This window comes from Oncorhynchus mykiss, chromosome 1 (assembly GCF_013265735.2).
Source record: "Oncorhynchus mykiss isolate Arlee chromosome 1, USDA_OmykA_1.1, whole genome shotgun sequence".
Classification (NCBI taxonomy): domain Eukaryota; kingdom Metazoa; phylum Chordata; class Actinopteri; order Salmoniformes; family Salmonidae; genus Oncorhynchus; species Oncorhynchus mykiss.
This window is the reverse complement of record NC_048565.1, coordinates 90,481,601-90,498,405: the sequence shown is the minus strand read 5'-3', so window position 1 is coordinate 90,498,405 and position 16,805 is coordinate 90,481,601. Positions and strand designations below refer to the sequence as shown.

General features: G+C 43.8%; 1 protein-coding gene across 1 annotated transcript; it reads left to right on the top strand.

Moving 5' to 3' along the window:
- Window positions 1–257: 257 nt before the first annotated feature.
- LOC110532927 (steroidogenic acute regulatory protein, mitochondrial-like) lies at window positions 258–15,685 on the top strand. Its single transcript, XM_036990051.1, has 7 exons — window positions 258–367; window positions 8,332–8,456; window positions 9,126–9,257; window positions 9,468–9,607; window positions 12,673–12,828; window positions 14,511–14,695; window positions 15,571–15,685. The coding sequence occupies exons 1-7, from the start codon at window positions 258–260 to the stop codon at window positions 15,683–15,685; spliced, it is 963 nt and encodes a 320-aa protein (XP_036845946.1).
- The last annotated feature ends 1,120 nt before the right edge of the window (window positions 15,686–16,805 follow it).

Sequence of the window (16,805 nt, the reverse complement as noted above, 5' to 3'; positions counted from 1 at the left end):
TGAGGACGAAGACGCAGGTACCTCCGTATCCGATCTTGATTGGGAAGCCACCAAGGACGAAGGCATCGGAACCTCTGGATCCAGGGTAGCAAAGCTGTTTCTGGTCTGTGTCAGTTCCGGGCTCAACATCTCCATGGAGACCCTCGTTGCCAGTGGACGTCTTCTTCGACTTCCACGGCGAGTGACGTACCTCCATGGCTGGTTGGTTGGGTCGAGAACAGCTCCATTCTCCAGGGAAGGGGGAGACCCCTTCGGGGATGGAACCCTGCCTAGCACCGGCCAGTCGGCTGTGGAGAGCCGACACGGTGGCGGAACCTCCACCAGACCAGAGCGGAGTCCGGCTACTGGGGTGGAAGAAAAATAAAAAGTAGGTGGGCGTGGGTTCTCCAGTAGCTTGTGTAGGTTTGCTACTTGCTTGCTAAGAGTAGCTACTTCGCTCCTGTAGTCCTCCGCTGGCAGTTGCTACATTGAAAGTCAACGAGGTTCACATTGTCCCGGGAAACAAAGCAAAGTAACACAGCTCCTGCAATGCTGGAAACGTTCAATAGCGGCCTCCATTTGAGTCCGCCGAGCCAGCTAGGCTAGCTGGGCTTTCGCGTCGCTCCCCCTGTACGGAATCTGGCAGGATCCCGGAACAGATAGCAGGGCTCACAGTCATTTAGCCCAACAGAGACGCAGGATTCAAAATTAAATAAAGTATAGAAAAACACTGTCAGCTTTTAAACCGAGGTCTTTAGTTCAGGTTTCGGCTGTGATGGCACACTGTGGTACCCAATTTAGATAAATTCCCATATCTACTGGGTGAAATACCACAGTGTGCCATCACAGCAGCAATATTTGTGACCTGTTCCCACAAGTTAAGGCCAAACAGTGAAGAACAAACACCATTGTAAATACAACCCATATTTATGTTTATTTATTTTCCCTTTTGTACTGTAATGTAATGTTTACTGTTAATTTTTATTGTTAATTTCACTTCTGTTTATTATCTACTTCACCTGCTTTGGCAATGTTAACATATGTTTCCCATGCCAATAAAATCCCTTGAATTGAATTGAATTGAATTGAGAGGAGAGAGAGATAGAGAGGAGGGAGAAAGGAAGGAGAAAGGAGGGAGAGAGGAGGAAGTAGAGAGAGAGGATAGAGAGAGGGGGAAGTAGAGAGAGAGGAGAGAGAGGAGGGAGAAAGGAGGGAGAGGAGAGAGAGAGAGAGGAGGAAGTAGAGAGAGGAGAGAGAGGAGGAAGTAGAGAGAGAGGAGAGAGAGAGGAGGAAGTAGAGAGAGAGGAGAGAGAGGAGGAAGTAGAGAGAGAGGAGGAAGTAGAGAGAGAGGAGAGAGAAGAGGAAGTAGAGAGAGAGAGATGTAAAGTATTCAAAGACAAAAGAGGACAAATTTACTTTTAGCTCCAGAACGTAAAGTTGTTCTTTGCTCTTCCAACCGAACAGATAAGAAACTCCAAAACAAAGCTTTAACACTCGGGTCCTCATCTACACATTTGACCCTGTTATCTCACTCCTTCAGTTCATTTAACATTTCTTTCCCTTTCTTCTTCAATCCACAGCGCTGAAGATCCGCAGTGTAGCTCAATTGTTAAAGGTAATTTCCAATTGAGCCGACATATGCAGTGTTTACCTTAAATGCAGTTTCTGCGAACAGGGGAACATTGCCTTTAAATTTCAATTGTGCAGTAGATCTCCCATCTACTGTTTGAATCTAGCCCCTTGTCTTTCTGTTATTTTTATTTAACCTTTAACCTTTATTTAACTAGGCAAGTCAGTTATGAACAAAATCTTATTAACAATGACAGCCTACACAGGCCAAACCCAGACGACGCTGGGCCAATGTAGTGACGCCTCTTGCACTGAGATGCAGTGCCTTAGACCGCTGCGCCACTCAGGAGCCTGTATATATCCTTTGCATTTAAAAAGCTGCGTGGTAAGGTTTCCATGCTTGAAGAGATAGTGGGTTCTTTCCTTCGCATACTGAAAAAAAACATTTGGCAAATCAGAGGTCCCACAGCTTATTTTTGGAGATACCTCTTCATAGTGGATTCAGAACATGACCCTAAGGCTGTGTCTACACAGACAGTTCAGTTCTGATCTTTTGACCAATCAGGTCAGCTCTGAAAACAGCTGATGTGAAAAGATTTGATGTGACTGGTCAAAAGAAAAAAACGACCAGAACTGGGCTGTCAGTGTAGACGCAGCCTTAGAGGCTTGAAGTGCGTTCATTACCCAGTAGATCTCCAGGCTAAACATTCATTACCCAGTAGATCTCCAAGCTAAACATTCATTACCCAGTAGATCTCCAAGCTAAACATTCATTACCCAGTAGATCTCCAAGCTAAACATTCATTACCCAGTAGATCTCCAAGCTAAACATTCATTACCCAGTAGACCTCCAAGCTAAACATTCATTACCCAGTAGACCTCCAGGCTAAAAATTCATTACCAGCTGTAGCTGATAAGGTTGCCGTCGTTGATAAGGCAGCTGTAGTTGATGAGGCAGCCGTAGTTGATAAGGCAGCTGTAGTTGATAAGGTTGCCGTCGTTGATAAGGCAGCTGTAGTTGATAAGGCAGCCGTAGTTGATAAGGCAGCCGTAGTTGATAGTGACACAGTCGTTACAAGTTCACTGCACATTTTACTGCCGAAGTCACAGAACAGAAAGTACATGGTGTATGTAGCCTGTGTACATTTACATTACTAATATATAAACTGTACATTATGAGGTTTGGTGTAGTTAATGTTGAGGATGTAACGGCACTTTACTTAGCTTATCAACAGGGGGTACTGGGCCTATCAACAGGGGGTACTGGGCCTATCAACAGGGGGTACTGGGCCTATCAACAGGGGGTACTGGGCCTATCAACAGGGGGTACTGGGCCTATCAACAGGGGGTACTGGGCCTATCAACAGGGGGTACTGGGCCTATCAACCAGGGGGTACTGGGCCTATCAACCAGGGGGTACTGGGCCTATCAACAGGGGGTACTGGGCCTATCAACAGGGGGTACTGGGCCTATCAACAGGGGGTACTGGGCCTATCAACAGGGGGTACTGGGCCTATCAACAGGGGGTACTGGGCCTATCAACAGGGGGTACTGGGCCTATCAACAGGGAGTACTGGGCCTATCAACAGGAGGTACTGGGCCTATCAACAGGGGGTACTGGGCCTATCAACAGGGGGTACTGGGCCTATCAACAGGGGGTACTGGGCCTATCAACAGGGGGTACTGGGCCTATCAACAGGGGGTACTGGGCCTATCAACAGGGGGTACTGGGCCTATCAACAGGGGGTACTGGGCATATCAACAGGGGGTACTGGGCCTATCAACAGGGGGTACTGGGCCTATCAACAGGGGGTAGGTACTTGAGTAGACTCATCAGATCATAGGCTTACTGGTAAAATGCTATTTTCTTTATTTAACCAGGCAAGTCAGTTAAGAACAAATTCTTATTTACAATGACGGCCTAACCCGGATGGTGCTAACTGTTGATGCTTGGCCAATTGTGCGACCCCTGCACCCCTCGGGAGCCCAATGTGGAGGTAGTTCAGAGCAGAGTTCAATTGGGGGTAAAGTCAACGATAAAGGTTGGGAACACAATACAAGGGTACTTACTGACCAATCACCACTATACACACCTGTTCTACAACCTGGGCTGACCAATCACCACTATACACACCTGTTCTACAACCTGGGCAGACCAATCACCACTATACACACCTGTTCTACAGCCTGGGCAGACCAATCACCACTATACACACCTGTTCTACAGCCAGGGCTGACCAATCACCACTATACACACCTGTTCTACAGCCTGGGCTGACCAATCACCACTATACACACCTGTTCTACAGCCTGGGCAGACCAATCACCACTATACACACCTGTTTTACAGCCTGGGCTGACCAATCACCACTATACACACCTGTTTTACAGCCTGGGCTGACCAATCACCACTATACACACCTGTTTTACAGCCTGGGCTGACCAATCACCACTATACAGCTTCATGGGGTTAACAAAACATAGCGCGTCTCTCTCTCTCTGTCTCTCTGTCTCTCTCTCTCTCTCTCTCTCTCTCTCTGTCTCTCTGTCTCTCTCTCTCTCTCTCTGTCTCTCTCTGTCTCTCTCTCTCTCTCTAGCTGAATCAAAGCGTGATGATGAGTTGATTATTTGAATCAGTTGTGGCTAAAAATCAAAACGTGCACCGGGGGGGGGGGGGGGGGGGGGTAGCGATCAGCTGCCATTTAGCCTCAATTACCTGCCAGTTTAGGGCTCTATTCAATCTGTGTAGTTGAAGTGTTTACCTGCCAGTTTAGGGCTCTATTCAATCTGTGTAGTTGAAGTGTTTACCTGCCAGTTTAGGGCTCTATTCAATCTGTGTAGTTGAAGTGTTTACCTGCCAGTTTAGGGCTCTATTCAATCTGTGTAGTTGAAGTGTTTACCTGCCAGTTTAGGGCTCTATTCAATCTGTGTAGTTGAAGTGTTTACCTGCCAGTTTAGGGCTCTATTCAATCTGTGTAGTTGAAGTGTTTACCTGCCAGTTTAGGGCTCTATTCAATCTGTGTAGTTGAAGTGTTTACCTGCCAGTTTAGGGCTCTATTCAATCTGTGTAGTTGAAGTGTTTACCTGCCAGTTTAGGGCTCTATTCAATCTGTGTAGTTGAAGTGTTTACCTGCCAGTTTAGGGCTCTATTCAATCTGTGTAGTTGAAGTGTTTACCTGCCAGTTTAGGGCTCTATTCAATCTGTGTAGTTGAAGTGTTTACCTGCCAGTTTAGGGCTCTATTCAATCTGTGTAGTTGAAGTGTTTACCTGCCAGTTTAGGGCTCTATTCAATCTGTGTAGTTGAAGTGTTTACCTGCCAGTTTAGGGCTCTATTCAATCTGTGTAGTTGAAGTGTTTACCTGCCAGTTTAGGGCTCTATTCAATCTGTGTAGTTGAAGTGTTTACCTGCCAGTTTAGGGCTCTATTCAATCTGTGTAGTTGAAGTGTTTACCTGCCAGTTTAGGGCTCTATTCAATCTGTGTAGTTGAAGTGTTTACCTGCCAGTTTAGGGCTCTATTCAATCTGTGTAGTTGAAGTGTTTACCTGCCAGTTTAGGGCTCTATTCAATCTGTGTAGTTGAAGTGTTTACCTGCCAGTTTAGGGCTCTATTCAATCTGTGTAGTTGAAGTGTTTACCTGCCAGTTTAGGGCTCTTTTCAATCTCTGTAGTTGAAGTGTTTCCCGTGAATGTAGTCTCCGCTTACGCAGAAACATTGGCTTTGGCTTTAAATCACGTTGTAAAGCTGAACATGGTGATGCGGATTGAATAGAGCCCTTAGTGTTCATTCCTTTCAGTTGATAGACCACATTTCATATCAGTGCATCTATTACAATGATCCCTGTACCTTCATTTGCTTCCTCTGTAAATTCTGTCAGGTCCGTGTGGTTGTTGCTGAGGATCACCACTAGTAATAGTGGATAAAAGGACAGAAGAGCTGAGTGACAACACCCTTGATAAATAATGAAAACTAAACGACAGAGGAGGCTATGTTTTGTTAACCCCATGAAGCTGATGCAACATTTAAAGGGGTGGCAGGTAGCCTCAATTCAAGGTACATTAATAAATGGGGTGGCAGGGAGCGTCAATTCAAGGTACATTAATAAACAGGGTGGCAGGTAGCCTCAATTCAAGGTACATTAATAAACGGGGTGGCAGGTAGCCTGAATTCAAGGTACACAATAATTAAAGGGGTTTCTTTAGATAAATTAACAGAAAAACCAATGTAATGAAAGCTTCATGATCAATTCTGTTTTCAGTCCCTGCCCCTAGCCAGTTCAGAGCTCTCCTGCTCAGCTAGGTTCTCAGTCTCCTGTCAGCTAGGTTCTCAGTCTCCTGTCAGCTAGGTTCTCAGTCTCCTGCTCAGCTAGGTTCTCAGTCTCCTGCTCAGCTAGGTTCTCAGTCTCCTGCTCAGCTAGGTTCTCAGTCTCCTGCTCAGCTAGGTTCTCAGTCTCCTGCTCAACTAGGTTCTCAGTCTCCTACTCAGCTAGGTTCTCAGTCTCCTGCTCAGCTAGGTTCTCAGTCTCCTGCTCAGCTAGGTTCTCAGTCTCCTGCTCAGCTAGGTCTCAGTCTCCTGCTCAGCTAGGTTCTCAGTCTCCTGCTCAGCTAGGTTCTCAGTCTCCTGCTCAGCTAGGTTCTCAGTCTCCTGCTCAACTAGGTTCCCAGTCTCCTTCTTATTTAGGTTCTCAGTCCCTGCCCCTAGCCAGTTCAGAGCTCCCAGTATCCTGCTCAGCTAGGTTCTCAGTCTCCTGCCCCTAGCCAGTTCAGAGCTCACAGTCTCCTGCGCAGCTAGGTTCTCAGTCTCCTGTCAGCTAGGTTCTCAGTCTTATGGTGTATTATGTATATGTAGATTGTGTGTGTATGTGTATGGGTTCCTGAGGGGCGTGTGTCTATACAATGGTGTGTATGGCCAGTATATGAATAGAATATACTTTTATATAGGATGAGCCTTCACTAGAATACAGGCCATCCTGTATGTAGACTTGTCATTCTGCAGTAGTTATATAGGATGAACCTTCACTAGAATACAGGACATCCTGTATGTAGACTTGTCATTCTGCAGTAGTTATATAGGATGAACCTTCACTAGAATACAGGACATCCTATATGTAGACTTGTCATTATGCAGTAGTTATATAGGATGAACCTTCACTAGAATACATCCTATATGTAGACTTGTCATTATGCAGTAGTTATATAGGATGAACCTTCACTAGAATACATCCTATATGTAGACTTGTCATTATGCAGTAGTTATATAGGATGAACCTTCACTAGAATACATCCTATATGTAGACTTGTCATTATGCAGTAGTTATATAGGATGAACCTTCACTAGAATACATCCTATATGTAGACTTGTCATTATGCAGTAGTTATATAGGATGAACCTTCACTAGAATACATCCTATATGTAGACTTGTCATTATGCAGTAGTTATATAGGATGAACCTTCACTAGAATACATCCTATATGTAGACTTGTCATTCTGCAGTAGTTATATAGGATGAACCTTCACTAGAATACATCCTATATGTAGACTTGTCATTCTGCAGTAGTTATATAGGATGAACCTTCACTAGAATACATCCTATATGTAGACTTGTCATTATGCAGCAGTTATATAGGATGAACCTTCACTAGAATACATCCTATATGTAGACTTGTCATTATGCAGTAGTTATATAGGATGAACCTTCACTAGAATACATCCTATATGTAGACTTGTCATTCTGCAGTAGTTATATAGGATGAACCTTCACTAGAATACATCCTATATGTATACTTGTCATTCTGCAGTAGTTATATAGGATGAACCTTCACTAGAATACATCCTATATGTAGACTTGTCATTCTGCAGTAGTTATATAGGATGAACCTTCACTAGAATACATCCGATATGTAGACTTGTCATTCTGCAGTAGTTATATAGGATGAACCTTCACTAGAATACATCCTATATGTAGGCTTGTCATTATGCAGTAGTTATATAGGATGAACCTTCACTAGAATACATCCTATATGTAGACTTGTCATTATGCAGTAGTTATATAGGATGAACCTTCACTAGAATACATCCTATATGTAGACTTGTCATTCTGCAGTAGTTATATAGGATGAACCTTCACTAGAATACATCCTATATGTAGACTTGTCATTATGCAGTAGTTATATAGGATGAACCTTCACTAGAATACATCCTATATGTAGACTTGTCATTATGCAGTAGTTATATAGGATGAACCTTCACTAGAATACATCCTATATGTAGACTTGTCATTATGCAGTAGTTATATAGGATGAACCTTCACTAGAATACATCCTATATGTAGACTTGTCATTATGCAGTAGTTATATAGGATGAACCTTCACTAGAATACATCCTATATGTAGACTTGTCATTCTGCAGTAGTTATATAGGATGAACCTTCACTAGAATACATCCTATATGTAGACTTGTCATTCTGCAGTAGTTATATAGGATGAACCTTCACTAGAATACATCCTATATGTAGACTTGTCATTCTGCAGTAGTTATATAGGATGAACCTTCACTAGAATACAGCCTATATGTAGACTTGCCATTCTGATAATGGTCGTGGATTATTATTGTATACATGGGATCCTCATTTATTCTCTCCTTTTTTAGAACCACACATAAAATACCTATAATGGATGCAGCTGTGTGTGTGTGTCTCTCTCTAAACAACAACCTTGGGGCCAGAATTCAGTTTACAATCCTATCCTCTAACCCATCCCCTTATCTCCTCTCTTGTCCTTCAAAGGTCCTATAAAGTCTGGAGCCTGGCACACTCCAGCTGCCGTCGCTGTCACCAACGTTACAGTATGCTGCCTGCCGTGGTGAAGCTCTGCTGTGGAATCTCCTACCCTCACCTCAGGACCATGGCAGGTAAAAACAGACAACTATATCATCTTGGGTGTGTCCTACGTGGCTCCCTATTCCCTATATAGTGCATTACTTTTGACCAGGGCACTACAGGGGGGGCATTTTGGATGCAGGCCTGGAGAGAAGCATCAATTTTCTCTCATTCCTTAGAATGGAGGATTACCGTGTCTTGCACACTGCACATAGCCTTGTCCCAGATCAGTTTGCGCTGCCTTGCCAACTGCCTCCTATGGTCATTGTAAGACAGCGCAAACAGATCTGGGACCAGCCAGTGCACGTGCAGCTGGATGGAGTTATGTATTGTTGCTGTTAATACTAGGGTGTCTTGGCTGTGACTAGTAGTAGTGTTCGTTTGTGGAGAGAAATGCTGAGAAGTCCTCATCAAAGTGTACAGCACTTTGACTTGCAGAATGGATCAAATGCAGCCTGAGTGGTCGTCTGTGTCATGCTAAACATGTTTGGCTTGATAATGAGCAATGGAGTTGACAAGGGAACAAACAGATCTGGGATCAGGCTATAGAAGGAGACAACAGATCTAGGACCAGGCTATAGTAGGAGACAACAGATCTGGGCACAGGCTATAGTAGGAGACAACAGATCTGGGACCAGTCTACATGAAATGTGCTCTACAAATGAAGTCTGACTGTTGTTATTATTGTGATCCTACGACAGGACTGCAACGGCTAGCTATCGCAGCGATTGGCCAGGAGCTAGCTCACATGCAGAGGAATGGGCAGAGCCAACTACCAGCATGGACCAGCCATATGGGTTGGCAGACTGGTACCGCTCAGCATCAACACAGTGGTAAGCCTGACGATGATACACAAATTACACACATTTTCAATGACATTATTATTTTACACAGAGCACAAAATGCGCTTATTTTAGTGATAATTACACATTTTCAAAGGGCATTACTTTTTGCTGACCATTGAATATTAAACAGCTTCAATTAGAACTGAATAATATGGGTGATGCTGTGAGGGCCCTTTTTCATGTGTAAATATGGTACAGAGAGCTCCAGAAGAGAGGTAGTCAACCCAGTCCCATTGAAAGAGGAGGAGCTGCTGTACATAAGGAGTGGGCACGAGGCGCTGACCAAGGCTCTGGACATTGTTGACGATAAGAATGGATGGAAAACAGAACTCACAGAGGTAGTGCATCATCCATACATCCATACATCATCGCTGATTAAAGAGGCAATCTGGGATTTGCATATAGATTTTTGTCAAACCATCCTGTATTTCCTCTTTAAAATATGTTGCTCCCTGTGTTCATGCGTATCTTTTCAATCTCCACAAATAGCTATGGAAACCTTGTACTGATGCCAAAACAGCAAACTGTCATATAAGACAAAGGGGGGGGGGGTACATGATCTGAATAGCTATTACCATGGAAACATTATACTGATGTCAAACCACCAAACTGTCATAGGGGGGGGGGGGGGGGGGTACATGATCTGAATAGCTATTACCATGGAAACCTTGTACTGATGTCAAACCACCAAACTGTCATATAAGACAAAGGGGGGGTACATGATCTGAATATCTATTACCATGGTATTCTGTCTTCAAAACCCTTCAAATATAATTGACATGGGCACTTTGTGCTGCGTACTGTTGCCACAATTTCGAACTTTCTAACATTTTTACATTTGAGTCAATTATCAGACGTTCTTATCCAAAGCAACTTACGGCCTGTGCATTCAATTTAGTTAAGTAGGAAACTTTTTGCCTTGTAGGAGAAAATGCACTTTCCATAATCTCAGAACCCAGAACCAAAATGTGTTATTAGTAATTTAATAAGGATCCCAGTAGCTGTTCCAAAAGCAGCTCTTCTACTGACGGTCTCTCACAAGAGACTTCACTTTCTGAAACGGTGTTGTTGTAAAGCTCCATACTAATGCCACATATCTACTGACAGTCTCTCACAAGAGACTTCACTTTCTGAAACGGTGTTGTTGTAAAGCTGCATACGAATGCCACATATCTACTGACAGTCTCTCACAAGAGACTTCACTTTCTGAAACGGTGTTGTTGTAAAGCTCCATACTAATGCCATATATCTACTGACAGTCTCTCACAAGAGACTTCACTTTCTGAAACGGTGTTGTGGTAAAGCTCCATACTAATGCCACATATCTACTGACAGTCTCTCACAAGAGACTTCACTTTCTGAAACGGTGTTGTTGTAAAGCTGCATACGAATGCCACATATCTACTGACAGTCTCTCACAAGAGACTTCACTTTCTGAAACGGTGTTGTTGTAAAGCTGCATACTAATGCCATATATCTACTGACAGTCTCTCACAAGAGACTTCACTTTCTGAAACGGTGTTGTTGTAAAGCTCCATACTAATGCCACATATCTACTGACAGTCTCTCACAAGAGACTTCACTTTCTGAAACGGTGTTGTGGTAAAGCTCCATACTAATGCCACATATCTACTGACAGTCTCTCACAAGAGACTTCACTTTCTGAAACGGTGTTGTTGTAAAGCTGCATACGAATGCCACATATCTACTGACAGTCTCTCACAAGAGACTTCACTTTCTGAAACGGTGTTGTTGTAAAGCTCCATACTAATGCCATATATCTACTGACAGTCTCTCACAAGAGACTTAACTTTCTGAAACGGTGTTGTTGTACAGCTGAATACGAATGCCACACATCTACTGACAGTCTCTCACAAGAGACTTAACTTTCTGAAACGGTGTTGTGGTAAAGCTGCATACTAATGCCACATATCTACTGACAGTCTCTCACAAGAGACTTAACTTTCTGAAACGGTGTTGTTGTACAGCTGAATACGAATGCCACACATCTACTGACAGTCTCTCACAAGAGACTTAACTTTCTGAAACGGTGTTGTTGTAAAGCTGCATACGAATGCCACATATCCAAACGTTCTCTTTCCGTTACTTTTGACATTTAGGAAAACTTGATCTAAATAGCTATTACCATGGAAACCTTGTACCGGTAATGTGCATAACAAATCAAATTGAAATATATTTTTTTTGACCCCTTTTTCTCCCCAATTTCGTGTCCAATTGTTGTAGTATCTACTACCTTGTCTCATCGCTACAACTCCTGTACGGGCTCGGGAGAGACGAAGGTTGAAAGTCACGCGTCCTCCGATACACAACCCAACCTAGCCGCACTGCTTCTTAACACAGCGCGCATCCAACCCGGAAGCCAGCCGCACCAATGTGTCGGAGGAAACACCGTGCACCTGGCAACCTTGGTTAGCGCGCACTGCGCCCAGCCATACCAGGCTGTGATACAGCACGACAGGATGCTCTCAATTGTGCATCTATAGAAGTTTGTGAGGGTTTTAGGTGCCAAGCCAAATTTCAGATCGTCAGTGATGTGTATGCTGAGGAACTTGAAGCTTTACACCTGCTCCACTGCGATACCGTCGATGTGGATAGGGGCGTGCTCCCTCTGCTGTTTCCTGAAGTCCACGATCAACTCCTTTATTTTGTTGACATTGAGAGAGAGGTCATTATCCTGGAACCACACTCACAGGGCCCTCACGTCCTCCCAGTAGGCTGTCTTGTCATTATTGGGAATCAGGCCTACTACTGTTGTGTCATCTGTAAACTTGATGACTGAGTTGCAGCCGTTCGTGGCCACGCAGTCATGAGTGAACAGGGAGTAGAGGAGGGGACTGAGCACGCAACCCTTGTGTTGAGGATCAGCGCAGTGGAAGTGTTGTTCCTACCTTCACTACCTGGGGAGGGAGGGGGGGGGGGGGGGGGGGGGGGGGGGGCGGCCCGTCAGGTAGTCCAGGACCCAGTTGCACAGGGCGGGGTTCAGGCCCAGGGCCCAGAGCTTATTGATGAGCTTGGAGGGTACTATGGTATTGAATGCTGAGCTAAAGTCAATGAAAAGCAGTCTTTGGTAGCGGGTCGCATGGATGGCACTGTGTTAACCTCAAAGCGGGCGAAGAAGGTGTTTAGCTTGACCGGAAGCAAGACTTTAGTGTCCGCGACGTGGTTGGTTTTCCCTTTGTAAATGCCACACTGCCAAAACATTGTAACTCTGGAATAGAGAAATGTTCTGTAATCTCAGGTGCAAATGAAGTAGAAAGACTATCACAAGCGAATGTTCAGTAACTGTGTTCTATAGAAAATCAGGACATCATTAGAAACCTTCCTGAAACTGTGTTGTTAAAGGATGCCACATTACAACATTTCCTGTAACTTTCTGTCGTAGGAGAACGGAGATGTTATATACAGTAAAGTGCTGTCTGGGGACAGGAAGGTCTTCAGACTGGAGACTGTGTTAGACGCCACGCCAGAAGAGATACATCACATCCTGTGGAAGGTGGAAGAGATGCACCAGTGGAACCCAAGCATCAAAAACATCAAGGTAACTGGTCCATCATAGTAGGGTAGTTGTTGGTCAATGTGTAATCTTAACACCTCCCCCTTAGGAAATCATTGATCTTCTGTTCTCCTTGGTCTCCATCTATTATGGCATCCTTTAGATTGTTATTCTACATATACACGCGTGTTATTATCTGGAATACAATTGACCTGCTAAGTATGTGTATTATGGTCTGTAAACTGTGGAATATTTGTAATAAGGTGTTTCTAAAACTCTAAAACTATTTATATTATTAATGCTATTATTATAATCACTATTATTATTATTATTATTATTATTATTATTATTATTATTGTTTTATTTGTATTACTTTGTTTATTTATTTTTCCTTTTTTTCTCTGTGATTTTAGTGGTGGGGGGAGCGGGAGGCATTAGGAAGGGTGGGAAACAGGGAGGGGGTCGGGGATCAATAGGGAATGTTCTGAAGGGGTAAACAAATAAACGAAAAAGCAACGTGACTGTGCAAATTATAAAAAAATATGGAATTGTTTTACGATGGGCATACTATGGATCATTCAGCTTTTTTATTTTGAATAGTAAAATAGTTTAACGGTAGACTTGGACCACACAGTGTCAATAGTCGATAGTTTTAGGGTAGACGTGGACCACACAGTGTCAATAGTCGATAGTTTTAGGGTAGACTTGGACCACATAGTGTCAATAGTCAATAGTTTTAGGGTAGACGTAGACCACACAGTGTCAATAGTCAATAGTTTTACAGTAGACGTAGACCACACAGTGTCAATAGTCAATAGTTTTACGGTAGACGTAGACCACACAGTGTCAATAGTCAATAGTTTTACGGTAGACGTAGACCACACAGTGTCAATAGTTTTACGGTAGACATAGACCACACAGTGTCAATAGTCAATAGTTTTACAGTAGACGTAGATCACACAGTGTCAATAGTCAATAGTTTTACGGTAGACGTAGACCACACAGTGTCAATAGTTTTACGGTAGACATAGACCACACAGTGTCAATAGTCTTAGGGTAGACTTGGACCACACAGTGTCAATAGTCAATAGTTTTACGGTAGACGTAGATCACACAGTGTCAATAGTCAATAGTTTTACGGTAGACGTAGATCACACAGTGTCAATAGTCAATAGTTTTACGGTAGACCACACAGTGTCAATAGTTTTACGGTAGACATAGACCACACAGTGTCAATAGTTTTACAGTAGACGTGGACCACACAGTGTTGATAGACAATGGTGTCAGTCTTTACAACAACCGGGTTATCACACTTGTCTGGTGACATTCTGATGAGGGAAGAACAAACTACTTCGGCGTCTACCTGTGTCTTCAGCTGGCATTATAAAGCCTTTGTCCCAACTGGCATCCTATTCCCTATACAGTTCATTATTTATTTTGTATTTAACTAAGCAAGTCCGTTAAGAACAAATTCTTATTTTCAATAACAGCCTAGTGGGTTAACTGCCTTGTTCAGGGGGAGAACAACAGATTTGTACCTTGTCTACTCAGGGATTTGATCTTGCAACCTTTCGGTTCCCAGTCCAACACTCTAACCACTAGGCTACGCCGTTGCACTAGTTGTGACATGAGAAAGCAGCGCCCCATATAGATAATATGGTCCAATTTGGGACACATAGCAGTACAGTGAATGATATTGTAATGTCAGTCCGTATCTTGTGTTGAAGGTTCTGAAGCAAGCTGGCCCGGAAACCATGGTTACGCACGAGGTGTCAGCAGAGACAGCCGGCAACCTGATAGGCCAGAGAGACTTCCTGAGTGTGAGACACTTCTCCAGACAGGAGTCATGTATCTATCTGGGGGGAGCAGCCACGCACCTGGAGTCCTTCCCTCCTCAGAAAGGCTTCGTCAGGTAACAAGAACACCAGCTTTGCTCGGATAAGCCTGGCTCATAGAGTTGGTTAGAGGGTGCGCTTGGACCAAAACCTGTATATGGCTCATAGAGTTGGTTAGAGGGGGCGCTTGGACCAAAACCTGTATATGGCTCATAGAGTTGGTTAGAGGGGGCGCTTGGACCAAAACCTGTATATGGCTCATAGAGTTGGTTAGAGGGGGCGCTTGGACCAAAACCTGTATATGGCTCATAGAGTTGGTTAGAGGGGGCGCTTGGACCAAAACCTGTATATGGCTCATAGAGTTGGTTAGAGGGTGCGCTTGGACCAAAACCTGTATATATGGCACATGGAGTTGGTTAGAGGGTGCGCTTGGACCAAAACCTGTATATGGCTCATAGAGTTGGTTAGAGGGGGCGCTTGGACCAAAACCTGTATATGGCTCATAGAGTTGGTTAGAGGGGGCGCTTGGACCAAAACCTGTATATGGCTCATAGAGTTGGTTAGAGGGTGCGCTTGGACCAAAACCTGTATATATGGCACATGGAGTTGGTTAGAGGGTGCGCTTGGACCAAAACCTGTAAATGGCTCATAGAGTTGGTTAGAGGGTGCGCTTGGACCAAAACCTGTATATATGGCTCATGCTGTCACAGAAGGGCCATTGCAAAGGTTATTTGATATAAATGTTATTTGATATAAAGGTTATTTGATATAAAGGTTATTTGATATAAAGATTATTTGATATAAAGATTATTTGATATAAAGGTTATTTGATATAAAGGTTATTTGATATAAAGGTTATTTGAGGTTCAGTTAATAATCATGCTGTAGGTTTCTATACATTACATTGTTAATAGAGTTTTTATGAGTGATTTTGTTTACTCGATCTGAACAGAGCGGAGGACGGCCCAACGTGTATTATCATCGAGCCCCTGGCAGACGACGGAGGCAGGAGCCACTTTACGTGGCTCCTCAACATGGATGTCAAGGTAGATTTCTTTTCATTTTAATTTTTTTTTAAATCAACTTTAATTTCGTATCCACTTCCTGAAATTAGTGATTTGAATTGGAATTGATTTGTTAGGCTACACATGGACCAGGATGTCATATCACGTCTGTTTAGATCTCGAATATTAATTCAAACCTCCCCTTTAAGTAGTCTGAGTGCCGGTCTGTTTGTGTGAAAGTGCCAACTCCTTGTCATTCACTGTTATGCCAAACATGTTCATATGACATATCACACAAACAGACTGGCACTCAGGCTACTTAAGGGGAGGTTTGGATTGATATTCAAGGCTACCATCAACGTCTAAAGCTGCTGTGAAAAGGACTTCTCCTTCACCCAAATACAGACAGCTGATGTTCTGAAAGAGCTGAAAAATATGGACCCCTACAAATCAGCCGGGCTAGACAATCTGGACCCTCGCTTTCTAAAATTATCCGCTGAAATTGTTGCAACCCCTATTTACTAGCCTGTTCAACCTCTCTTTCATATCGTCTGAGACACCCAAAGATTGGAAAGCTGCCGCTGTCATCCCCCTCTTCAAAGGGGGAGACACTCTAGACCCAAACTGCTACGGACCTATATCTATCCTGCCAAGTTCGAAAGCCAAGTTAACAAACAGATCACGACCATTTCGAATCCCACCGTACCTTCTCCGCTATGCAATCTGGTTTCCAAGCTGGTCATGGGTGCACCTCAGCGACGCTCAAGATCCTAAACGATATCATAACCGCTTTTGACTCTGTCACAATCGGCATTCTTATCGGCAGACTCAATAGCCTTGGTTTCTCAAATGACTGCCTCGCCTGGTTCACCAACTACTTCTCAGACTGACTTTCTCATGGTCTGAGAGTCCGTTAGGTGCCTTTTGGCAAACTCCAAGCGAGCTGTCATGTGTCTTTTACTGAGGAGTGGCTTACGTCTGGCCACTCTACCATAAAGGCCTGATTGGTGGAGTGCTGCAGAGATGGTTGTCCTTCTGGAAGGTTCTCCCATTTCCACAGAGGAACTCTGGAGTTCTGTTAGAGTGACCATCGGGTTCTTGCTCACCTCCCTGACCAAGGCCCTTCTCCCCTGATTGCTCAGTTTGGCCGGGCGTCCAGCTCTAGGAAGAGTCTTGGTGGTTC

What these genes read in the sequence shown, in the direction of transcription:
- LOC110532927 (XM_036990051.1), top strand. Translation starts at nt 258, where the DNA reads ATGGAACCCTGCCTAGCACCGGCCAGTCGGCTGTGGAGAGCCGACACG. An exon ending in GGGTGGAAGAAAAATAAAAA is followed by an intron (nt 368 to 8,331) that starts GTAGGTGGGCGT and finishes TGTCCTTCAAAG; the next exon opens with GTCCTATAAAGTCTGGAGCC. An exon ending in CAAGCATCAAAAACATCAAG is followed by an intron (nt 12,829 to 14,510) that starts GTAACTGGTCCA and finishes CTTGTGTTGAAG; the next exon opens with GTTCTGAAGCAAGCTGGCCC.